Genomic DNA, 27,547 nt, shown 5'->3' with positions numbered 1-27,547 from the left:
GATTGTTTTTTTTTGTTTTTTTCAATGTGCTTCTCTCTCTCATCCTCCCCCCCTCCTGTCAAGCCCAACCAGTTGAGGCAAATGACCAAAGGTTGGGGTCACTTTGAGCCTGGTTCTGCCTGAGGTTTCTTCCTGTTAAAAGTGAGTTTTTTCTTGCCACTGTCGCCAAGTGCTTGCTCATGTGGGAATGTTGGGTCTCTTTAAATTAAACTTAAAGAGTATGGTTTAGACCTGCTCGATGTGTAAAGTGCCTTGACTTTTGTTGTGATTTGGCACTATATAAATAAAGATTGATTGATTGATTGATTGATTGATAAGAGGGTACAAATGACTTCTTGATTTAGTTTGAGTTTATGTGCAAAACACATTAACATATATTAAATACAATTCCAAGTGCTGAATATTAAGAGTTAAACGTTTTGAATGAATGAACTATAATATAATTAAATTAATAATAAAATAAACAATAAGAATTTAGAGTAAAAATTACACCTGAAATCTAAAAAGGCTAAAACGATGTGTTGTAAGTTTTCTTTTACAAAGATCCTCTCTCTCTCTCTCTCTCTCTCTCTCTCTCTCTCTCTCTCTCTCTCTCTCTCTCTCTCTCTCTCTCTCTCTCTCTCTCTCTCTCTCTCTCTCTCTCTCTCTCTCTCTCTCTCTCTCTCTCTCTCTCTCTCTCTCTCTCTCTCTCTCTCTCTCTCTCTCTCTCTCTCTCTCTCTCTCCACAGGATGGAGCCATAGTGGCTAAAAGTGGCCTCAGACCAGACTCTCAACCAAGAGATGAGTACCAGACGACTTGAGGGATGTAGTGGCCAGTGTTGAGGGTAACGCGTTACTAAGTAACAAAGTAACAAAGTAACAAAGTAACGCGTTAGAGTACTTGGATTACTGTTTTGATGTAATGAGTAATCTAACGTGTTAGGGCTGCAATTTAAGTACTCAGTTGGTTATCCGTTATTTTTTAACCAACTACTCCTGTAACTTTTGCCACAAGAAAAGAAATTCAGCCACAAATTCGCACTGTTACTATTTTTTGACAGGCAGGCACATGGCTACATGCTCCGGTTATATCACTGCATGTGTGTACAGCAGCTCGGCGTGCAAGATGGGACAGAATTCATTGCATGGAAATACTCACATTATTTTTTATTTTATGGAAGGAAATAAGAGCATAACAGTAACATGCAAGTTGTGCCTGGGTAACAAAAGCCTGTTGCCCTGTTGCAGTGATGTATGTATGTGTTTCATAACTTATATGTGGGTATATGTTTGAGAAGCCACTTAAGTACAATAAAGAGCTGTAAATGGGACATTGTGTCTGTTATTCCTGATATTAGTGTAAAGATTTACAGATTATGGGCTAGACTTGGCTGTGTGATGATGGTACAGTCATTATGTTTAAAGGAGGTCTTGACTAAAACAACATGCAGGAGGAATTACAAAGGGGTTTTCATTTTCGTTAACACAAAAGTACTCTAACCAGTTACTTTTCTCAGAAGGCAATGCTGTAATGTAACTAGTTACTTTTTAATGGAAGCAACTTGTAATGTTCCCCAACACTGGTGGTTACATACAGATTAAAGATCAAGCAAAGGAAAAACCAACATAAAGTGTCTCAGCATGGCGTTGGGCCACCATGGGCTACCAGAACATCTTCAATGCTCCTTGTTTTAATTCTACAGTCTGTGAGCTCTACTGGAGGGATGAACATCATTCTTCCAAAAGATATTCCCTCATCTGGTGCTTGATACAAAATCAGAATCAACTTGGCCTGCTTAGCATTTTTTTATACATGCCACCTCCGATGCTAATTGCTTAATTGTACCATGAAGTGCACCTGTGTGGAAGCATCTGCATTCATTATGTTTCTCCACTCATTTGTTCTGGTTTATCCTTTAATTTATCACCTGTCTGTATCTTAAAAACATGTCAGACAAGTAGTCAAGAGCGAGACCAAATAATATACATACACACATATTAATGATGGTTAGTTGTTTTCAAAGTGAGACCTGAAATGATCTGGAATATTTCCCTCCTTGAATTGTAAAAGTTATATAATATCATGAATTGTAAGTAGTTGAGTGTCTTGAAATAAAGGGCAAAGATTTGAGTGAGTTGCATTGATGACAAACAGACCATCATTTCATCACCTCCTGTCAGAGGTATGATGAACATGACACAGTATCCGGTCTTCCCCAGTGAATAGCACAGTCTGAAAGCATTGGTAAAATACTGAATGCTGATATCTGCATAAATTCCTTTGAAACGGAGGTATGATTATCATGCCACATGACCCAGTCATCCTTCTTTTCTAATTGAGTCTAAAAACTGTCTTATTCTGCAAGATTACTTCCCCCTTTTGAAAATAACTTGAAGCAACTTTTAGTGGAAAGGCAGGAAGTAATTGAGGGGTTTTGGTTTTTGGGGAAATACTGTCTTTCCTGAAAGTGGAAATCACAAGGTCACACATTTTCCACTGTAAAACAAGATATCTGTAAAAATCTACCCATTTAAAACCTACATACATCTATCATTCTGTTTGTCTACTAAAATATGTCAACACCAGATTCGATGCTATAGATAAAGAAAGATGCAGATATGCTGGAGATACAGAAAGAGTGGCTCAGACACTTCAGTCTCTGAACCCAGCAGAGACTCTAAATCTATAAACCATTCAGCTCAATTGATAAGACTGAACAAAGTCTAATGAAACTAGTTGAACCATCCTGGGCTCAAAAGGCCTCAATCTTCATCTTGATGGCTTCCTTCACTACTGGTGACTTGAGATGCTTCCCCTACAGGCTCCAATGAGACTTCAAGTTTTTAACTTTTCAACAGTTTCATTTTCAATATTGATTTATCTGCTGATTCTTTATTAATCAATGAGTTGCGAATAATTTGTGTTATATTTGCCACAGCTCAAGGAAATACATTAAATGTCCATTTTTTGTCCAACCAACAGACCAACTCACAAATATATCCAGTTTACTGACATATATGACATACAAAAGCAGCATGACTTCAAATTTGAGAATTTGAAGCCAGAGAATTTTTGTCATTTTTGTTCGAACTATGACTAATCTTTAATATACTTTAATACGTACGACGTTTCAGTCAAATATATTCTTCAGGTATATGCTGACAAATGGAAATAAACATCTTAATACACAAAAGGCAGAGATCACAGCGACCACAAACGTTTCATTGGTGGTAACAAGCTGCGCCTTGTGACGTCACAAACATATGAAGACAAATAGAAAAAAGTAAGTATTCCTTAGGTCAGGTCTATATTAGGTCAGGCAGTAGTTTGAGGAAAATGAGTGGAGAGAATAAGAACAAAGGGCAACATCAAGTAAAAGCCATCATATAAATGTTCATTAGTTGGAAATATGACTAAAATTATTAATTATTTATCAAAATAGTTGATTGTGTTAATTTTCTGTCAATTGACTCTCCACAGCTGTATGTTCAACCTCCCCTGAATGCAAGAAAGATCTTCTGGAGGAAGAATTGAAGATCTGAAAGTTTTGGTCATTTTAAATATAGATGTGATCATTTGCTTTAAAAAAAAAAAGAAAAAAAGAAAATGTCATTATCTAAATAGCATGCATGTCGAGAAGGCACTGTAACACTTCTGCCTTTCACTCTAGATCACACAGACAGCATCTCATCTGCAGTGGTGGTAAACCACAGGCTGCGGAGATGCTAAACCTGTTAACATGACAGGAAAGAAAAGAGTGACTGTGTTTTTCAGAGTGTACTGTTCCTCTTTCAGCCATGTACACTAATAGATTCAGTAAAAAATCTTAAACTTATAACTCTAATACAAAACACTAAAATAGCACTGATACCTAACACTATAATAACACTAATATAAATACTCTGTGTAAACCTTTGTTGTGCAAAAACATGAGGACACATTTTAAAATGAGTTCACTCATTAAGTTGCATGTAATTGTGAACTGTAAATGTGAAATGACTCATGTTTAGGTTTAACATTATTTTTGCAATCAGTATGTGACAGTTGCAATCAGTCCGGCATTTAAAATCATTGCAAGATAAACTACAAACATAAACTCTCTCTTGTGATATGGGGAAGTTCATATGAATGCAAGCTGCTGTAAAGAGGAAAGAAGGCCTTGAACAGTCTACAAATATTGCACTAGAAAAACAGAAGAATAAACAGCCTTCAGACCATTTATCTCACACATCTAGACTGTAAAGGTGATCAAGTGTTAGTAAGACTTCTTTCCAAACTCATGTTTCACTCAGACAATGGCATCTCAGAGAAAAAGCAGATGTTAACTGTGTTAGACAATACATGTTGTTGTTGTGAAATATTGATGTTTATGATGGCGAAAAACAACTGTGGCCCATACAAACAATACACAGATATCAGTAAATATGCTCCTTTTTCTAACATATTCTAATTCATATTACATGTCTCTATATACTGTGTGACCAATTATGACTTTTTCACATTCCTTCCACTCAGCTCATGTCAAATATGTCTTCAGCTGAATGCAAAATGAGGTTAATATAACTACTGTCATGCCTAATATTGACATAAACACGTTACTCAAAGGACTATCTGAAAAATGCAACTCCTCCTCTGTTATTTGCTCTCTGTTTACACAATACTAAGATTTTTGAGATAAATTATTTAAGACAAGGATTGAGAAATTAAGCTTTGGTACATTTCCCCTCCAAAATAGTTTTTTTTTTAACGGGGGAAACTCTCTGGAAATGTCCATTCTGCATGTTAGGCCCTGCAAAAACACCCTGTGTGTTGCAATAAAGAGAACTGTGGCAGGAAGGAAGTTTGGTTTATTTTGGTCTGTTAACAATCAACACTAAGATAAAGTGATAGCTACGGGGGAATTCAATCTTAAGCCACTTGTCACAGTCTGACCTGATTATCTCGTTAACCTGCCGTGTACGTGGAGGGAAAATGATATTCATAGCCTTTAATGTGTGTCAACTTTCAGAGGTTTAGTACTTGAGACAACCATAACCTTCATTATTTAGAGTTACATTTTATGCTACAGGTCACATTTTGTTAAAGTGGCCTCAAACCATTTCTATGTCTTATTTACATCCTTCCTTACTTAATTTCTGCTTTAGTTCAGTCCGAGATAAGAAACAAACATCACTTGGTTGAAGCCATTGCAGAAGTCCTTAAAGTTTCAATGTGTAAGAATTAGCCACCTGATCCAAACAGAGGGGGCAGCATATCACCCTCTCCAAACCTTTCACACCACCACCATTAAGCTTAAAGCTTATAGTTACAATGAATCTGTGCTATGGCGTTACCAAGATATGAAAACGACAGTGGTAAAATAAAAATTACCAAAGTGCTGCACAGATCAGAAAGTGATTACACCACAGAAGTGTCAGTATAAGTCCAAGTTACAACTAAATATAAACACACATACTTCGAGAAATTTCCTAAGGACTACTTACTTTTTTCTATTTGAAACCCAGTGCAGTTCATACTTTGAGGATGTGTTAATCATAAAATGCCACATAACCCACAAATGGTAAAAGTGCTGTTTTTCTACCACACATCATTTTTGATTAACTGCACACCATTTTACAACATAATAAACCAGTAGAGACCTAATGAATTGATATTTCAGTGTTGATCCAGCTAACTATGATATGCTATGATGCCAAATGGTCAGCTTTCACATAGCTGGTGCAACCCAGTGCAGATCATTTGATCAGTTGACATGAACAGCTGTCTCCCCAACAAGCAAACTTCAACATTTTCTTTGAAATTTTCCGAAGAGGTGTTATTTGAATTTTTATTTTGGGTATCTACATGGTTACTTTCTCACTTGAAAAATATTAACACTGAATAAAGTGACACATAAACAGTCCAACAGTCGATTTTAGTGCTACTTCTTCCTCTCACGTTGAACTGAGGACTAGAAAATGGTATTATCATAGTATAGGCCGGATGGGACTGGAGCTAGCTAGTTAGCGTACATGTAGGTCTTTAATGAAATCTTCACAGTCTGTTGATAATTTTAGTTCATTTTTTAAGTACAATTCAGGCCACTTCTTACACATTGAACTTTTAAAGTGCAATACCAACCACAACCACCAGTGACTCTGGCTCCAAAAGATCCCTAGCTCTAACTGACTCCCATTCAAAAAACGTTGACTTCTCTCTAGAAGTACAAAGTCAAACATTTATTTTAACCTTTTAAATCCCATGGGACCCGTGAGACCCATAATATTGGTTGTGCCATTTGGCAAAAATTTGGTACACATTTGGCCACTTTACCTTTCAAATGAGATCAAGGTTATGACAGTAAACAAAAGATTGTAATAACAGTGACCTTTTTATATAAGGTACATTATTTAAAGGCTTTTCCACAAAAATGAAGGTGCCTGGTAAGTGGTTGATGAGTCATTATGGTCTCAATCTCTAAATTCAGTCCTGCTAATAAAGTGTGCTGGAGGTCATTCGGGGATATGATGCTCCATTAATACGATTTTGAGACCCTTAGTTGGTTTTATATCTGCTGTGTGGGCTTTGATTGACAACTATAATGAAACAAATTCTGTGATTCTTCTACAGACATGCAGGTCTACTCACAGGATGCTGTCATGCAATATTTCATATGTTAAATGTTATTTGATTAAACAACCTGCCTAACTAACATTAGGGTGGTGGGGCATGTGAAAGGCAACACCCCGCATTTGGAAGGTCCTGGCTCCAAAAGATGGCACTGATCATAAGCTGTAACTCGGGCTTTACATCCATCATTTATAGTCAGAGATAGAAGTGGATATCACAAATCATTGTTGATTCAAATCATTTCATTCAGTTCAGTTTAATTCAGATATTCACTGTCATTGACTCTGTAGTTCCCTTTTTTCTGAAGCTAGACTGACATGTGGAAATTATCACATCACACATCATTTCATAGCTGAAATGCATTTCAGTATGTAACAGTAAATGCGTCATGCTGGATACATTCACAGCATGATTCTGACTGTCTTCATATCAGTTGTCTATTCAGCCCGTTGAGTCCAAGCTGTCACGTTCAGATCACGAGTTTCATAGCACAGCCTATGAATTATTGTTTTTTTTGTGTGTAGCTGTTATGTTCTTTAATAAGCTTTTTTTCAACTTTATATTTAGTGGGCAAAGTTAAACAAACACACATTCCAGTTATTACAACATTTTTCTTTTAAATTCTAATAAATAGAAATCCAAAATGTGTAATCTATGTAGATTTCTGTCACAGTCAATTCTCATTACCTGTTGGTAAATGTCCATTCACCCCACCTGTGCTTCACTCTGCCAGTCAGCCACACCCTCCTCATCAGCCAACTTCGTTCACCTGTCATGCTCACTCACACATTGCCAGATTGTTCTTTGCCCCTAATGCACTCATTTTTGAACTGATCTCTCGTTGCCGACTCTGCCTGCCTCGTCTCTTCCCTGGTAAACACCTCTGTCTTCTTCCCCCACCACAAGTTCAGCCTCTACACCTCCTGGTTTCCATCTGCCTGTCCCTGTGGCTGCCTGGTGTTCTCCTGCCTCAAGTACAAACTGTCATTACCAACTCTCCCTGTGGTGTTTTGTTGCTGCTATTGAGTTCTACCTCCACCCATTACAGATTTCTTTCACTTCCCTTCTCCTAACAAATGTATGCCACTTCTCCAACCCCACTGCTTATACTCAACTCTTTGGTCCATTCGTTCTTGACCAGTATGGGCTGGACAGGGTTTGCATGTTGCCTTCACCTCTACATTCATTCACACACATATTGTAACACAAACACTCCCACATCTTCCCCTCGATCCTCCTCCTTTTCATCAACGTCATTAAAAGAACCACAAGTCACACTCCATCACTCCAAAAATAGAAATAGATCTAGCACGATTACCCAGCACGACAACAAAACGTTACACAGGCATGTCTAGTTTCTCCATTATTTCCAACCAAGATGACCATCAGTCTATGAATTATGCATTCTTCAGTCTTAGTATGAAAGTTATTTCCATTGCAACTACTTACTGTCTTGTTTTATATGTTTGAGCGTCTTTTTTAAGCCAGCTCAACTTTTATGGCTGCTGCTGCAAGAAGTATTTGCAGTAAGTACATATTTTCCTTCTCATCAATGATTTTTTGGGGGGCCCCAAGGATGGCCAGCAGTGGTTCCCTGGGTAGTTGACAACCAAATATTTTATCAGGTAAATCAAATATCTCCCTCCAAAGGTTAGGATACTTAAGAGGGGACACTTCCAAAATATATATGTGTTAGTTTGCCTCCACATTATCCTCCAGTTTAAGGGGTATATAACCTTTTTAGATGAACAAAACCGATACATCACTAAGGAGACCCAAAATCTCCTGCTGCACCTCTTTCCGTGCTGTAGGAGTTGTTTTTTAGCATCAAGCCAAGTTCTCTTCTAGGGTTTTATCCTCAGTGAATGTAGCATTTGATAAAGGCCTTGTAGAACAGACTCACTTCCTTATCTCAAGCCATCATGTGTTCCCTAAATATGCTTTAATGAGGAGTGACCACTCATAGTCACCAGAGGGAAACTCCATTGGTGAAAGTTACTGAATTGGTCGGTGACCTTAGTGATTCAGTGTAGTCTGTTTGCTTTGATGATATATCTAATCAGAGACAATTACTTAAAGGAAATTAGCGTCTTTTTTAAATTTTTACTTTTGAAAATGTATTTTGGCATTTTTTTTAGACAGTAGCTGGCAGAGAGGCCAACAGGAAATAGGGAGAGAGAGAGAGGGGGGGAATGAGCATTTAAGGCCAATTGTCATACAGTTAGACAGAAAAGGCTCTGCTTTTTATGAGAATCTGACATCACCTGCAATGACCTCGTGCTACGATCCTGCACACGTGCACACAAGCTTAATGAGAAGAAATTTCGGATACTTTATACAGAACCTTTTAAATGTTAAAGCTTTTTAAGATAAGATAAATACTTTATTGATCCAGAAGGCAATTAAGGCATCCCGTAGTCCATATTAGGTCAGGTCATACAGTCAGTCAAAAAATAAGAAAAAAGAAAAAAGTCAAAGTGACAGTCACCACAGGTTGGCGGGGGGAAATGCAGGCTGCAGTGGCAGAAGCTGGTGGAGGAGGTGTTGGGTTTTTTTTACTATGGCAGTGGTGGTAGTGGCAGAGACAGCAGTAGAAGGGCTATCAAACCACAATGCTGAAATGAAATGATTTGGAAAATTATAACAAGTGATACCAATCAGCCAATACAAGCATGGCTTCAGTGCTCTGCCTGCACTTTAGCTCTCATCCCAACTGCAAACACAATCTTTTCTTTATATCTGTTTTTCGTAATCTTAACATCTGCTTCCAAACAGAAAAGAACATGTGTGTGCAAGCCTGTGTTGACATCAGTTCACCGAAGCCTTAACAGCTGTAGTACATGCAACACCTCCCACCTCATTACCCCAACACTTCTCAGAAAATTCTGTCATCAAAATCACACATAGTCCTAACACCGTTTACACCTCTTGCATAAACTGTGACTGTTTACTTAATAAGGTAAAAAATGAATCCCTGACTGACATACATACATCACCAAAAAAGTATGTGGTCAGTAGGATGACGAAGACAGTTTTGATGCTATTGTGGCAAATTAATCTTCAGTTTTTACCAAATACAATGACGATGATGATTAAGAATATTGGTCTGTCAGGCATTGCTTGGTTCAAACTACTTCGATCAAAATTAAAACAGCAGCCTGGCTCCAAGCTTTTAGCTTTTCAGACTCTTAGGTTTTGTTTTCTTGAAAAAACATTGTGGCCAGATGCTTTTACTTTTACTCTTACATTTTACGAGAACACACCAAACCGAAAGTCTGCCCAGTGTGGAATGTTCTGCTTAAACTCTGATTCACTTCCAAGTCATTTCCTGTTTCCTTTCTATAATCTAGTTAGTTGAATGAGCTGCACATTTCCTTGTTTCGTTTACCATCAGTCTTTTCCCATTGACACCATTGTGGGTGCACATGTTTCAATATACACGGTCGGCAATAAAGTTGGAATAAAATATTTTTTACCTCTTTCCATTAAATGATTGTGACAATGTGATGTATTCTTGATAGATAAAGTGTATATATGCTCAAAATTGTATTGATCAATCTCATTATACCTGGTCAAAGGTGATAACTGATGCGTATAAATAGAAAATAAAAAGAGGAATGTGTCTGAAAACAAAATTATTCCAACTTTATGGGCGACCGTGTATGTAGGTGTTGATTTTCTTTAGACAGAGAACTACTTCCTGTTTCATAGTCTCTACTTAATTAATACTAACACCCAATACATTTTTAATTTACTGCCTCCTCCTTCTGCAAACTAACTTCTGGCGGCAGTTACTTACTGTATTTATACCTATTTATACTCATCTGACTCCAGTATTGTCTAGAGCTGTTCTGATTTGTGTTGATTAGTTTTTCTTGTCAGTTCCGATGAGAAAACCATGCGCATAATATTTAGATTTATGAATGATCTGTGGTCTGATCCATCAATCCATCTATACATTTTTGTAGTATACACTTATAGGAGGAAATTAAGGCTGTCATGGATGTCTTCTCTCACTGATGTTTCCAGTCAAAGAACATTAGAAAACACAACATTTGTGTTTGTTGTCCATCTGTAACTCTGTAGTATTATTATTATTATCATCATTGTTATAATTAGCGCTTACATTCACCACTTAAATGCATCACATATTGACCACATTGTGAAATCATAGTCAAAAGAGGCCTTCATGGTACAGTATCGAGGATTTACTAAAGTGAGGATTTACAGGAGTGAATGTAATAACATTGCTGCTGTTTTGAGGAATCAATGTGCATCGGACCCTATTTTTCCTTCATTTGTGATCTAAGTGACTAGATTATACATTACAGCCTGTTTTGTTGCTGCCAATTGAAGCAGTCCCCATTAGTCACCAAATGAGACAGTTCGTATGATAATACATCAAAGCAATAGACATGTTAGATGTAGAGCATTTGGATGTCACTGTCCAAATCTTGGACATATTCTTAGTCTGGATCCAATTTAATTTAAATCCAGACAATTTAATCTTGACCCAAACCACTTTTGAGTGACACATCACGATCATGTGACCTCACCTATCATCATCAGTCTACCAGTCGCCACATTTAGTAAGGTTATTATTGGATGTAGGAGCTCTGGCTGTCTTGTTTGAAAATATCAGATATTAAAAAAAAGTGAGGTTGACAGTGAAAAACATGCACTGAGAAATGTATGTTAATTTTGCTGAAGCGAAGTATGAGACTATTGTGCTTAATTTGTAGTGAAACACTGGCCATGAATGATGAAGGATGGGAATACAAAATGCCACAGAACTACCCCAAAACCACGTCGGTAAAAACCACAAAAATGAACCGATTGAAGTTATGATATTAAGACTCCAGCAGAATAATTAAGTCAAACATTTCAACAATGAATGCAGTGAAGAATACAGCAGACACTAATGTCTCCGCCTGGCCATCACACCTTTTTATGCCCAAGTTAAAGACTTGAGTACACAGTTATTACCATTAATAAAGAAATGCTGTACATTTACAGAGATCTTGAGGCTTGTATTTGAGTACCCTTGCTCTATAATGTATTACTGACTAAATAGTGAATACTTTGTATGTGACATACTTTGTATTTAGAATGTAGACCCTGCACTCTGGTGCTGTACAGCATATGACATATTAGTGGGAGTTCAGAGGTCTATGTTGTGACTTGTCTGTGTGTCACTGGGCTGGAATACAGCATGACTCGACACTATAGCTAGTCCTGCCCAGGATGATTGCCAAATTCATTGTGACACAAATTCCACACAAGTGACTTCCTCAAAGAAAAATGAGAATAGTTTCACTTTGGAAACATTAAATAATTTGTTTATTATTTGTTATTTTACTGAGATATAAAAAAACCTTTTTGAATACACTAGATCGAGGCCAGTTTACTAATTAATCCATAATTTCCTTTCTTTGTTAACACTTTGATGAATTCATTGATAAAAGAAATTATGACATGAGAGTGACCTTAGGCCTCTAAGGGTTTCCTAACCTCCCCCAGGATCATCCATTCAGGAATAACTGTGACTTAATTTCTTCCATTCGCAGTGTGAATGATGAAAGTTGTTGGTCACTTTGCGGAAATCCCCATACTACTGTTGGTCATTCTTTCACATGAAGAGAGAGGATGGAGGGAAAAAAAGTAGAACGATGACTAACCGGAGGGATTACTTCTGCTTTTCAGGACATAAGTAGCCAGTATCTCCAGTTGTTTGTCAGTTCACCAAGTTCTCTGGAGAGAAAGGTAGAAGACGGACGAACAGCAGTCGCTTTATTCAACATTATCTATTAAGCTCATAATAATCATCCTTTTTGAAAATGGTGAACTGTGGAACCCTGCTGAAGAGTGCGCTGGTCGCCATCGTGATTGTGGCTCTGGCTGATACTGGATCAGCTGGTGAGTTTAAACTCTAGACATCGTATAGATAAGCGATTTAAAATGACCAATACTGTATTTAACTCTTTTCTGTTTCCTTCCATCTCTAGCTGAGAAGCTTGCATCCTGCTGTGAGTCAGTCACCAGACAGGTGATAACCGAACCGATCTTGGGATACTTGGTCCAGAGACGTAACCCTCCATGTGTCCAAGCAGTCATGTAAGTAAAAATGTAATATGGTTCTGTATGTGCTCTGAAATCTGAATTTCATCATTTATAATCTTTAAAACTGAATTATGGAGAGTTATAAGTCTGGAAAGTGATTGTTAATGACAAATAATTCTAACTTTACTTTTTATTCGCCATAAACTGACACATCATGACTGCTTTGAAAAGAAGCTAAATATACAACCTTGTACTCTACTCAATTTTTAGGCTTTTTAATGTCACACAAAGTCTAGCCAACATGTATTTCAAGAGAAAACAGTTTGAAAAGTACTTATGTTGCATTTGTTTTTTCTTCCTTTTTGCAGCTTTCAGACAGAAAAAGGTCTATTCTGCAGCCAGCTGACCGCTCCCTGGGTTCGCAGCAAGATTGTGGCATTTGAGTGAGTTTAGTTTTATTGTTCATTCATCAACATGCTCACTCTTAAATATCTACATTTATTCATTCAATCCTAAAGTACCAAAACTATTTAGTTTGTTCACTGTCTTAAGATAACCTTTGCATCTTTTATGTTTTAATTTTTCTCTCAGGAAAGCAAAAGCTAAAGCTACTCGTTCATCTGTGGTCTCCACGACTCCTGTCTCCCTGCTCTCCATCATCACATCCACTGCCTCTCCTTCTTCACCATCCTCCTCCTCCACCTCCACCTCCACTTCCTTCTCCTCCTCCTCCTCCTCCTCCTCCTCCCCCTCCTCCTCCTTCACGTCCCAGAGGCCTGTTGATGAAACCTTTTCAGCCAAGTATGAAGATTAGGCTGCCTTCCTCTCCACCTCCAGTCAATGAAAACAACGACCAAATTTTGTCAAAAAGGTTCACGATTATGGTCTCAACATTGATATAAACAAATGTTTGAAGTTACACAAATTATCACTTTAAGTTCATATATATAGTTTCTTTTAATGCCTTTGGAGTAGAAGTATTTATTAATTTAATTTAATTGACCAGTGACGTTACAAGTATTCATTTATTTATTACCAAATGTATTTATCATTGTTTACAAGTTACTGTATACAACTTAATGGAGTTGTGTCATAAATTATCTCTGCTAAATGTTTTTGTTATTACTACATAACATTTTAGTGTTAAGAAATTATCGTCAAAATGTTTTGAACTATTTATTTATTTGAAACTTTATGTGAACTTGTGCAACCATGACAACATTGTTCATAAATAAAATGTTCATTGTATGAACTTACATCCAGTGTTAATCTGCATATTATTTGATCTCTGTCTGACAACCTTTCTGCAAAAATAAGTAGCTATGTATGACATTTACAGAAGTTTATCTGTCAAAAGATCAAACATTATATATAGCTATATGGTAGCTGTGGTTAGTGGTTGGAACATTTAGTTACGCAAATAAAGTTGTCATCGTTTATCATCGTACCATCTTGTGCACCTCATGTATGTTCACTTTTATGCAAATGGTTGGACCCTAGGAAGGACGGCTGCAGCAAGGCTTCAGCAAATGGGGGTCCTACTAAACTAAACTAAACTATCGTGTCCTTCATTTTCCATTCTGGTCTTCCATAAGTATGTGAAAATACCTTTGTTCACATGGTCATGGTTTGGCACAAATGAGATTGATGAAAAATATAAATGTCCAACAATTGGACATTCATTGGTCAGAAGTCTGGCAGGTGGAGAAAGTAGAATTTGTTTTTCCTCTGGGATAGTACAGGCAGAATTGTTATCTCTGTACAGTCACAGGCACATTTTGGGCCATATACCAAGCCACAATATGTGAGCAAAATGGCACATTTGAATGCACTTTAGGACAACGTCTCACGAACAATATGTTGCTTCACATGAAGCGAAGACAAAATTCACATCGTTTCCCGCAGTTGGGTCTGACTGATGTCAGATCACATTCATACCCCAAATGAACCGTACTGAGACTCAACAAGGCAGGTGTCAAAAAAACGCCCTATGAATCAAACTTCTCTAACTTTGTGAGAACTTATTTTATGTTTCAGTTTAATCTAAGCCACAATCAAAGTACTGTCATTAATATTTTTTTCTGCTTTTGGGGAACCAGGCCTTCTTGGTCAGGGCCTGCCAGAGGATCTGGCTCACAGGTTTGACACACTTCTAAATCTTCTAAAAATTTACTTTTAGATTTGCTTTCATGTGATGTGTCTTTTACCTTTACCACTCATGATTTTAATTTTTCCCACTGATCTACATTTCTTTTCCATTACCTCATTCCTGTGAGGAATCGTATGCTGTTTTGACACTTTAATTTAATTATTCATATGTGCTTTTGTTTATAACTGAGCAGACAATGTTAAGCACTGTGTAAACAATGTTTTTAAAAAGTGCTGTATAATTAAAGTCATTATCATTATTATTATTATTATTATTATGACAAGCATAATAATTATGTAAAACTGCATGTCATAAATGCCTCAAATAAAGTGCTTCTCGGATTGTGGAACAGAGTCTGAAATCCCCTCACGTTCCACATTTTCAGTCAGAGTTGAAGAGGCTGTGTCTGAGAAATGTTTGTAACAACCCACGATCTGTCTGGCATGCCCACTTTAAGTACCTTGTCTGAACTTCTCTCCCAAGCTCTCTTTTTTCATTCTTCTTCACACAACTACTTCCAACCTTTGTACAGTGCAACCAAGTGCAACAACACATTTTAGACTTCCCAAAAGTGTGCACTATTGCATGGTCAGTCAGACCAGATCAAGTGGAAATTTATAATTTTCATGTCATATCATACCATATTCATATTTCTGTTGCTGTGGTGTTTCGGTGAGGGCGACAAGCTATTACAAACTTTCTGAAAACTTCTGAAATCACAGTATTGTGGATATAGCACAGGACTCTCCACCGGCCAGTCCTCTTCAACGACTAGCAAACAGTAATAACATAGTTTCAAGAATCAAAAGACATCTAGACATCTAAGTTAAGCTGAAAGTATAGTTTGAACTGAAAGTTCAAGATAAAATACCTACATGTTCAAATATACTGTGGCTCTTGAAGGGATGTTGAAACATTCTAAAGAAAAATGTTAACCAATGTGATGCAAATGAACAAAAACATTTTTACTGAGGTTGTTTTTTTTAAGAACTGCATATCCAATACCTTAAATTCCTAAATGTTGGATATCTAGATGATTGAGAGTGTTTTCTATTGACTTGTTTCATCATTTCGTCACACTACCTTTTCATTCACCAGAACCATCCTACAGTCATACCCTCTGTTTGAGTTACTCTTCTGTGGAGTGTGTGAAACTATTTTTGTTTCAAATAAAAACTGAGTCAGAGCCAAGGCATTTTCTTTTCTCTGATTCATAAATCACATGACGGAAACCATGAAAGCAGCAAGTTAAAGCCATTTTTTATTTAAAGGGGTGACTGGCAGTAAATGTGCCACCAACTCAGCAGTAAGCATTGAGGTCGACTCTTTCCGGTGTGGTAGGCCCTTTACTCTCATTCCAGTCATCAAGGATGACACCAGTGTCAATCCCTCAGGGTCTTCTTCTTCTTTCCATTCTTCTCATTCATGCTGCTGGTGCTCGTAGCGATGCTTTTCCTTTGTTGAAAGTTGAAGAAAGACTTTAGAGCAAAGCCTTGGGGGGTTTTATGTATATGGCAGAAGTCATGATGATGCAAATGCCCACACCTTTGCATTTGTAGTTTTCTCAGGGGAGCTGTCTTATCTGTGCTCACAAACTAATTTGTTATTTAATTTTCTCAAAATTGAATTTCAGTTTCTGATAGTAACTTCTATAGTAGAGTTGACCAGTCTGAGGAAGGAATGGAAAGTAAACTGCTTGAATAAAATTGAAAGACAATTGAAAGAAATGTTGAATGAGAGATTGAACTGAGTTACAGAAGCTGATGGAACAAAGGCCAGACAGGAAGTGAAGTCATAGCTGATGTGGTTCTCAAATCTCCAGTTTTCTTTGATATCAGTCTATCACCTCTTTCTTTTTCATTCGTCATTTAAATGAAACTGTTTCATGTGTACCTAGCTCATAAATGTTTTTATATTATGTTACTTATTCTTTTTCCCTCCCAGATGTGACTGGCCTGCTGTTCTGATTTCACCTCACTAATTAAACCTAATTTAATGTGACATACACTGAGATGTGTGTCCATTCATGTCCTGTTATCTTCTGTCTGTTTCTAACCTTTTAGCAAAATATGCAGTATATGCATTTAGGTTAAAAATAAAGTTTTTTATTCGGATCAGTGATTGTATCAGTCAGTTAAGTAGCAGTAAGCCCAGTCTGTAAAAGTTCACAACATGTACTTAATTTCTGTAACCATAATTTGCAGAGGTATGGTTAGACTGGTAGCAGTTGTAGCGTCAGGCTGTATTACTCAACTAAATTTCACATTTCCGTTCACAAATGATTGCACCAGCAGTTACTTGCAGCTTCTGCCTGTTTCATGTTCAACCAAGTTCACATATTTTCCCTCTTACCTGGTTTCATATCAACTTGTTTATATACTACAGAAAGGTTTGTTGTGGCATACTTGTAGATGTGACAAACCGAAACTTCTGCTGCCAGTCTTACACAAAGGCTGTGCAAGCAACCACCAACTAAACATTATCACAGTAACCTGAACATTGTTTCTAAAAGGAAGCAGTGTCTCTGCTGATAGCTTTATGTTTGATGCCAATTATAAAGTGACAGTCTCTGAGCGTGACTGTATGTCAATATCAGCACGTTCAACACTATCACATTTATGTCACTGAATCAAGTGTATGAGAAACTTGTCTGACCTGATAACCTGCCAAAAACTGTAACTAATTTTAGAGGGGAAATACAACACCAAATTAAGTGTAATTGTAAATGGCACCTACAGTATCTTTACTTAGACTTATCTTTGGATCAAATTAAAGAATTTTGCCTCTCAAAAATATCCATATTCATTTTGTGGATTTTAAGGTATTTATTAGTTGATTTCGTGTGTCATTACACTACAGAATGTGAGTTACTGTTAACCTGAGTTGATATAAGAGTAAGCATGACACAAACGTCCCATTACAAAAAACCTACAGCTGTAATGACTGTAATAATTGCAGAATCAGTGTGGTTTTATATCTGTGCCTATGTGTTCTTTAGAAGTGTGTCAGGTTGTTTCTCAGAAAGATGTCAACTGATGTGTTGGTGGTTTGAAGAAGCAAAGAGGGCTAAAAAGATTCTCTGACGAGGGGCGGAGGTGTTATAATATCATGACCTGTCACACACACACACACACACACACACACACACACACACACACACACACACACACACACACACTGTATTTACATGTGCCAATATAACACATAAGTACGTCATCAACACTCAGGGTTAGAGTTTAAATACAACCAAACCCGCCTGAAGATGCTCATTTTGACGTTGCCCATAAATATCGAAACATCTCCCAGTTTCTTCAGTCAGTTGAACAACTAGCAAGTCAACCGACCAAAATGTCCAAGATGATCCTGTCCATCACTCTCATCCTGCTCTTGTGTCTGTGCAGCGACTCCGCAGCAAACAGTAAGTACTAAACATCCTAACATTTGAACTGCCTCTCTTCACCTTGCTCTCATTTTGTTATGTTTTAAGGTTTTAGGCAAAGCTGTCCATGTCAGAGAACTTGGTCTAGTTCAGGATGTGAGCATGTAAAGACTCTTTTTTATGTCTTTAAAAAGCCTGTGAGATGACAATGCAACAGAAATGCATTAACAAATTATTTGTTAAAATTTTAACAAGAAACAGAGACACTTCATTTTATCCTATAAAGACAGTTTTATATTGAATTATTTAATAATGAGATGCAGCAATGTGGAATTTCAGGGCTGAAAACACTAAACAATTATCAGCATGTTGTACCAATAACATCGATGAAAGCACAATATAGGCTATTTTTACGTTGACAGGTTTATTTTCCTAATGTTTAAGGAGCATTTACCATCTATTTATCAGAAACTTGTTTTTAATAATCTTAGTCCATTTTCTGCAATATGAAGACAAATTAACGCCAGACATGGTCTACTTACTGACAAACATATAGTAAAACTTATTGAAGATACAATGCTAATTAGGCTCAATAATTAGCGTTCGATTACAGCAACTCTCCATCTCCATCTAATAAGCTCTGTATGGCTGTGTGAAACATGCTGTAAATAAAGAATGGACAGACAAGTAGTCTCATCATGCCTTACCTTATTTTGTCAACTTTTCTATTACCATTAATATTATCTATTTCTATATTCTGATAAAGTTACTAAAGGACTTTCAACACTTTCATTTTGTGTTGATTTTAGCAGCCTCTATGGACCAAAGTAGTAGTGTTTGCCATTTTCAATGAATACAACCACATCATGTTGTAAAGATCTTGGCTAAAGTGCATTTGCTAATCATTTATTTTTTAAATGGAATCATACATTTATTTTTAACAAAAAATATAATTTGTTGTTTCTGATGTGGTTTTCGCACAATTACTTTGTTAACAGCTTTAAAGGACAGGTTCACAAGTATACAAGTCTGTCTTAAAACACAGACTTGCCACATGTTTTCATTCCTCCTGTTAATGCACTTGAGTAAGTGGTGGAGGACGAAATCCACAGTCCTCCTTTCATTTTTCAATATATGTTCTTGTCATTTCAGTACCAAATTTATTCTTTTTATAACAATCCTTCCACTGCAGCTGTCCACAGAGAGGGATATTTTACTGAAAAAAAGAGTAATTGAAGAAGATATTATTTTATTAAGTCATATTAAATACAATTTTGCTCAAGGTGAGGGCTATGGATTTTGTCCTTGAGCACTTACATTTTTAAGCTCATTTGGAGAGAATCGTTCAATGGCCGGCAAGGACAGGAGGAATGATTTCAGCAAGCAAAACCCATTTTCATGTGGGCACCTGAATATTGTTTTAAGAAAGACTTGAAAAATTATGAACCTATTGTCCAACGTTTACGGTTTCTATTATTTTTAATCTATGCAAAGACGCTCTCTTTAAAGACGTGTAAGCAGTGTGCCACCTGCAAACTAGAGTAAGTTCAACCCACCAAGCAGCAACAGGAACTCTGCCCAACACTCAACATATATCTTTCTCTTTATCTCAGGCCGCTCTCCTGGAAGAAAAATACAATGCTGCAAAAAGGTCTCAACAAGAAATTTCTCCGAAGACATAGAAGGGACCCGTTACCAAATCCAGTCTGCCAGAAAACCATGTGTGGATGCTATAATGTAAGTTTAAACATTGTCTCTGCGCGCGTGCACACACACACACACACACACACACACACACACTGGATCATCTTTTTGATGTTTTTCTTTTTCTTTTTCAGTTTCAAGATAAACTATGGTATGGTCTGTATTGATCCCAAAGCAGCATGGGTAAAGGAACGTAAGTTACTCATTGTGGCACACACATCACAAAACACACACACACACACACACACACACACACACACACACACACACCAGCACTTTATGATTTGTTTTCTTTCTGCTTTCTAGAAATTGCCAATATGACAGTTGGAAAGGTGTGAAGCATTGCCGCTTATCTACATTGTCCTGCTCCTGTTTGAAAACGCCATCATGCATACACACACACATAGATAGATAGATAGATAGATAGATAGATAGATAGATAGATAGATAGATAGATAGATAGATAGATAGATAGATAGATAGATAGATAGATAGATAGATAGATAGATAGATAGATAGATAGATAGATAGATAGATAGATAGATAGATAGATAGATAGATAGATAGATAGATAGATAGATAGATAGATAGATAGATAGATAGATAGATAGATAGATAGATAGATAGATAGATAGATAGATAGATAGATAGATAGATAGATAGATAGATAGATAGATAGATAGATAGATAGATAGATAGATAGATAGATAGATAGATAGATAGATAGATAGATAGATAGATAGATAGATAGATAGATAGATAGATAGATAGATAGATAGATAGATAGATAGATAGATAGATAGATAGATAGATAGATAGATAGATAGATAGATAGATAGATAGATAGATAGATAGATAGATAGATAGATAGATAGATAGATAGATAGATAGATAGATAGATAGATAGATAGATAGATACACATATTAAATGACTAAGAATCCCTCCTGAATGCCTCTGTCCTTGCAGCTGATATATGTGCAGAAAGTGTATCATCAAGCAATAATCATATTTGTATTCTAAAATAAAAAGAATGTTTGTGGGTTTTTTTTGGTTGTTTTCTGGATTAATGTTTGATTCATGGCATGATATTTTGTTGATCAATGTCCCCCTTCAGAGGTCATGTTATAGTATGTTGCTTGTGAGACTGGGTTGCAATTTCTCATATTAAACAGCATTGATTAAGAAAGACACAACATGAAGGGTGTAATGGTTAATCATTCAGAAGGGGTGGGAGGTTGGGACCAGGGAGGGTTCAGGGACATTTTGCAAGGCTGTTCAATGGCTTTAATTGTAAGCGGAAGCGACATAAAATAAATGTTTAATATATCACATTTCTAACTTTTCAACCCTGTATTAATAAAAAAATTTAAAAAATAATAAATGATGTTTGGTTTTCTTGACTGTTTGGACATGTGTATTCATTATTGTGTCCTAGCCAGAGCATTTATGTTCTCATCTGCCCTCAACCCATCTCTCACTGTAGGGAAACAACATGGTCCAGGAAAAAAAACAAAAAACTCTTACATGTCTTTTAGCCTGCTAAACAGTGTTTGTGGGCCCTAGCATTTTAACTCTCTGACCTCATTACCTAGTCAATGTGCCTCCTCTCCCTCTCTGGCCACCCTTCCTGCTTGTTGCTATGTTCACCTTTTTGGATCTGACTAAATTTAAGATACAACTTAAAATTTTAAATGACCTATACCTTATATTATCAAGATAATCTCAACCAGCTAGCAGCTCCAGTAAAAGTATTAGTATCAGATTATATGATGACTAATATTAGCCTAGCTATTTTACAGTTCGACTAACACAATGAACCAACAGAAAATAAGACTTTCATTTGACTCATTAGTGTTAAAGCCATAGCAGTAGCATACCTCTTGTTAATAAGAAGTTTACAATTTTAAGTTGTCTGTCACTTCTGTTTTCACTTTTTATGCAGGCTTGCTTTCACATCTACGATTTTAGCTGCTGCTTGAGAAGGTGCGAGGATGGGGGTGGGGAGGAGCTGACAAATTATTCTTTTTTGACTGGCTAACTACATTGAATCGAGAAAACCAACCACATCATCATGTTTAATAACAGTCAATATCATTGCGATATGATATTATTGGGGGCTTGTAATAGCCAGTTTTGATTTTTGGGGGTGTTACAACTCCCCACCCCATATTTTACGCCGATGCCTGACATGTAAGTTGTTCTTAGTAGTAGTCAATAACAATTATAAAACAAAAAAAAACCTCAATGCAGTCTTAGTTCAGTAAGGATAAATGACATTTATCTGACATTTTCTACATTTTATTGAAATTTTTACTTGTATATACCTATGCATTACTGTTATGTTTATGATAGAGAATGAAAATACGTATTGATTACACTCTAGACAAGCAGCAGAGGTCGGTAATTGTGATGGATCTTGCTTTGTGGAAGTGGATTTTAAGCACTTTAAGCACAAGCATTGATTTTGTCTCCTTGACCTCCACTATTTACTACTTGATCATCAGTTTGGGGCTCATGTTCAACACTCAACATTATAACAGTATACAAATAACGAATTCACAAAGAGCACATATCTTCTGAATGAGCTGCACAGTTTCACATTTGTATGTTTTTTTTACTTTCAGGAAAAGGAGACACTTACTGAATGCATGTCTTAGTGAGTGAGTTGGTCAGTTACCCAGAATAACTCAGTGAGTAATCAAAAAGGATGGCTAAGAGACTGAAGGGTGGGTGATCGCTGATGTATATCATCTTCTTCCGGGTGACTTCCTCAGTCTTCTGTACCAGGGCTTTGTCTCGTGCTGTGGGGATACATCTCTCAGAGTTTAAGCCTATGAACTGCCTGGAAAACCAAGAAAGCGTTTTAAGAAGAATATTCTGGCTGAAATTATGTGTCTATAAAAACCCAGACAAGTCTGTGACAGCACCCATAGAGACACTACAAAGCTACAGTATGTGTTTCCACTTGCTGACATCATTATGAGTTATTATCAGCCAAAGAAATCTGAGGGTGGAGCTGCAGAAACCACGGCTATCCTGTAAGTCAGGCCAACACACACATAGGAATTATTATTATATCAATTGAGTTGTTGATTAGTACCAGTACACAGTGGATGATGTATAATGTCTTCTGTGGAGAAGTTTTATTGTCTAAGAAAATGACCCTGATGATGTAATTTTGATGTCATCAGGTTATCTCAGCTTGGCATGGAGATAACAAATGTTAAACAGAAAGCCTCACCATTCATTACAAAATCTGTCTCTTCTGAGTCCCAACTTCATAGAGGTGGAGCAGTACGTCGCTGAAGAAGTCCTTTAAATCACCACTATACATTGGAGATTATGGATTAAAGGGGAGTGCCACCAATATTCTAGAAAAAACTGTGTTTCCAGGTGGTCGGGAGTTCTACTGCATGTGAAAAAAGTAGTTTAAGCCTTTTGTATCTCCAGATGGAGCTGAGTGAAATCTGATAAATGTCATCACATGAGTCAGCATCAATTGGGACCGAAGGCTACAAGTTCTCCAGGCTCTCTGCTGGAGGGAAAGAAACCTTGAGCTTAAGAAACCAGAAAACATTCACATTCAAGAAGGTAAAACCAGAGAAATGTGGCCTCATAATAATTCATTAAAGTAGTTGGCAACTTCTATCGACTAATCTTTGCAGCTTTAGTATGAATAAAACAATGCTTCTCAAGCCTGAAAACAGCTTGAATATTGTGTGTCTTACTTAGTCAACGTGGAACATGTGTTGTGTGATTAAACCACCTGCTATATCCCACTTCTCAGACTCAGCAACTGAAGAGCTGACACAAGCTGTGCTTCATCTTGGGGGGAGATGAGGGATGTAAAAATGGAAGGAAGATCAAAACAACAGATATGAGAGGAATAGTGAGAGAGCACAGATTGTTAGAAGGGCAAAAGGAGGAGAGATAGATGGAACAGCAGATGGAGGCTAATTGAAAAGATGGAGGTGAAGGAGAAGTACAGGACACAGGAGGACTGATGTCTGTGTAAGTGGATGGTTGTCTTGATCTTCTATATTTCTGAGGACCAATCTGAGCTTTAGACCTTGAGAAGTCAAATTGGGAAAGTTTCGGGGGAGAGTAAAGGGTCTGACATGTGGTTGTGATGGTTAATGGCAGGGTTAGATTCTATTATTGCACACGCATAACTGTGCAAATATGAATATTTCCATCGAAGCACAACTGCAATCATGTTATCGATACAGTATTGACCCAAATCTGTGCACCAGCAGAAGTATGTGAATGTAATTGTTCACGTACTTGCTATACTGTACACATATTATGTACACTGTATGTTACTGGAGGATTCCACTAGAGGGAACACCAGAGAACAACTAATATAAACAGAACTTCAAGATTTGTATAATATAAAATCTGCCAAAAACACAAAGAAAATGAAGCATGATGTTAAAAATAACATGGTGACACTTTGTTAATTCAAGCACATGTGCAACTATGCAGCAGCAACAACACATCCTACAGATGCAGGGTTATTGCAGACTTGGTCATTTAACTTGTCTTAAGAACTTAACACTATTGTCACTGCTGTCGTGCCCACTGACCCCTGACTCTGTCACATCCCCATACTGCTCCTACACTGCCCCCAACTGTTCATGTGCATATTGGATCTTGCAGGTGTTTCACGTTAATTTTTGAGGATGTGCACAACCTATGCTCCAGGCCAGTGGTCTCCAACCCTGCTCCTGGAGAGCTACTGCCCTGCATGTTTTAGGTATCTCCTCACTCTAACTCGTTATCAAGCAGCTGAGGCTCGTCAAAGGGCTTGATAACGAGTTGATTATTAGAATCAGGTGTGTTAGAGTGAGGAGATACCTAAAACATGCAGGGCAGTAGCTCTCGAGGAGCAGGGTTGGAGACCACTGCTCCAGGCATTAGTGCTGTAAAATGTGTGTGGATGCATGAAGCGTTGCAGAGCAAACTAATCTTAAGTGAAGGCCATGAGAAGGGCGTCCTGGCTGCTCAGCAGAAAAAAAGCAAGACTCCTAGGAAAGCAGCCCTTTTATATTCTTGGGCCACTCCCTCCTCAGGTGCAGCTGATCAACTCTGATGGACCTCTAGCACTCCTGGAAGAAAGACAACAAGATTATAACTGAGGAGAACTAGAGGAGAGAAAGAGAGAGGGCCATCACACTATATAGTACTTCCACCACAGCTCAAGAGGGAAACACTCTCAGAGGAAACACAAAGAGGGAATTTGATGCTACTTAGACTGTAAATGTGGCAGATATCCACTTAGTATGACTAACTCATTTAAGCTTCACATCAACTTTTAAATGCATTTTACACTAAATGACTGTGGTGATTTTGGCCCTCATCACTTACACTGAAAGCACTGAAGGATATATTTTAATAACCAGTATGGACAGAAGGAATGATTACAGGAAAACCTCTTTCACTCTTCATATGGACACTGGACTGCTGTACTGTCCTTTAACACAGATCCCAAGGCTTACTGACAAATTATGGACTGAGCTGTGGTTTATTTAACTTTATTACGCAGGAGGAAAGGTTTGTTTGATAAAAGTATTTCTTAGAGGCAAAGCTAAGTCTAAAATATTCACTTTTCTCATTTTAATCTGGTAAAATGATGGATAACTCACAAAGCTGAACAGTACAACAGATGATTGGCACTCTAATAGCTGATTGGACGAATTCATCCCTCGTCTGTGATTTTGAAGAAATACATAATGTTTGTATATTTTTATGTTCTATGTTTCTTCATTGCCCTCCAAGTTAGCCAGATATCAGAGTTGCTTGTCTTTGTCTCTTCTGACTCAGTTTTAACATTTACCAATGAGATGATATCAACCTCTCAGAAATAATGGCACTCTAGTCTGCTCCAATCCAAAACAAACACGACCACTCCCAGAAGAAACATGAAGCCTCCCAACAATTAATTCAATTCTCACTCAAGTTTGTTTCCTCTATTTACCAGTGGAGCAACATGCGCTCTTCCTCGTTGACCTCTGACCTCTCATAGCACGGTTCAGTGTGACCTGTCAAATGCAGATAAACACACACTGTCATGGTGGGCTTACTGTGGCCAGTGGAAATATAAACACCAGTTAAGAATAGAAGAAGTGTCTCTAGAAGTGAGAGTGAGTTTAAAACCAGTTTTTTTTTGTTTGTGGCAGAAATACTGCAGAGAAATAAAGATTTGACATGAAGTAATCTAATATTCGTTCTAATCCTTTATTGCATCCTTTATTCTGTTTTACTTTGTTGTCTGTCCATGTGAAGCTTATCATTACTGTTCCTATGGTTACCTGCAATTTACTGGTTTTCTCAGTTGATTTGGCTCAATTCTCGACTGACAGTTGAAGTCATCAGAATGAGTGAAATTCTTCTATGATCATCAACTACAAAATCAAATGTCTCGTCTTGCTGCAGTGAATGCTGCTTGTGATGATGTAACAGCAGAAACGGGCAGAGGATGGTTGCAGCGTACAAGACGATTATTACCCCATAAGGGAAAGCATTAAGTGTGGTGAGAGTCTGCAGTCAAACAGAGTTAACAGCATATCCTGTGATCCCCAGTATGTTACTGTAGTACTGTATATGGTAGACCTATGTTTTGTTTCAATTTTCAGTTATTTTTCTGTTTATTGTATTGTGCTGTGTTGTATGACCAGTGCAGGAAAATAAAGAAGTTGTTCCTCACATTATATGCACATGTAAGAATGTAAGTGCTCTCTTACTTTACAAAAAGGAATGTGAAAATAGTCTGGCACAGTAAAGGCAATCAGTGTCAGTGGAAAGCACTGATACAGAGGAGCAGTGGTTCTATTTACTGATTTTCTCGTTTGCTTTGGCACATTTCTCCAAATATTCTTGAAGTTCTCAGCACTGAGGATGTATTTCCAAAAACAGCTCACACATGCAGCAAAACACTAAAGTTAACTTGCACCAAAACCTTTAACCCTTGGTTCAAAATGAAGTAATTGCCACAAAAAATGACACAGTCCTTTGACATTGTGAAACCAAGGTGGATGAAATGTTTAGTTGTGGACTCTGGAGGTGTGTTTCTCATCTGCTTATTTCCAAACAGTCTTGTCCTACATGTTTCCTTTGACATTGAATGCCCTGCTGTACCAGACTGTTGTTTTTCTGAAGCGAATTGACTGCTGTTGAAATCAAAGTGAATATTCTTCAGACGCTGATTTAAAGAGGACAAGGTTTGACGTTCCCCTTTGTAAAGCAAAAGAGCGGTGAGATTTGCATATAATGTGGAGGAAAACAATTTTATTTTCCTGCAACAGTCACACAAGTACAATATAGTAAACAGAAAAATAACATAGGCTTACTATACACAGTACTATAGTAACATACTGGGAATCACAAGATATCCTTCTTTTTGACCACAGACTCTCACCACACCTACTGCTCTCTCTTTCAATACAACGGGGGAAGAATAGTCTTTTACGCTGCAACCATCCTCTGCATCCACTGCAGCAAGACAAGGCATTTGATTTTGTGGTTGATCTACATATCATTATAATTTCTGAAACATTAGATGGAATAGATGTATGTTTGAGAGTAAAACTATTTAACTGAGAAGAAACACAAACTATTTTGATCACAAAGACATATACAATCAGTAATTGTTCATAACATTTTGTC

The 27,547-nt window shown here is 37.3% G+C and overlaps 2 protein-coding genes across 2 annotated transcripts; both read left to right on the top strand.

Moving 5' to 3' along the window:
- The first annotated feature begins 12,346 nt into the window (after positions 1-12,346).
- LOC134002390 (uncharacterized) lies at positions 12,347-13,945 on the top strand. Its single transcript, XM_062441731.1, has 4 exons — positions 12,347-12,505; positions 12,595-12,703; positions 13,018-13,092; positions 13,241-13,945. The coding sequence occupies exons 1-4, from the start codon at positions 12,427-12,429 to the stop codon at positions 13,461-13,463; spliced, it is 486 nt and encodes a 161-aa protein (XP_062297715.1). The 5' UTR covers positions 12,347-12,426; the 3' UTR covers positions 13,464-13,945.
- A 3,996-nt stretch (positions 13,946-17,941) lies between these two features.
- Positions 17,942-20,311, top strand: ccl34b.4 (chemokine (C-C motif) ligand 34b, duplicate 4). Its single transcript, XM_062441933.1, has 4 exons — positions 17,942-18,216; positions 19,791-19,914; positions 20,016-20,074; positions 20,188-20,311. The coding sequence occupies exons 1-4, from the start codon at positions 18,147-18,149 to the stop codon at positions 20,217-20,219; spliced, it is 285 nt and encodes a 94-aa protein (XP_062297917.1). The 5' UTR covers positions 17,942-18,146; the 3' UTR covers positions 20,220-20,311.
- Positions 20,312-27,547: the final 7,236 nt, after the last annotated feature.

Source organism: Scomber scombrus, chromosome 20 (assembly GCF_963691925.1).
Source record: "Scomber scombrus chromosome 20, fScoSco1.1, whole genome shotgun sequence".
Taxonomy (NCBI): Eukaryota; Metazoa; Chordata; class Actinopteri; order Scombriformes; family Scombridae; genus Scomber; species Scomber scombrus.
The sequence above is the reverse complement of the archived record's forward strand: the minus strand, read 5'-3'. Positions and strand labels throughout refer to the sequence as shown.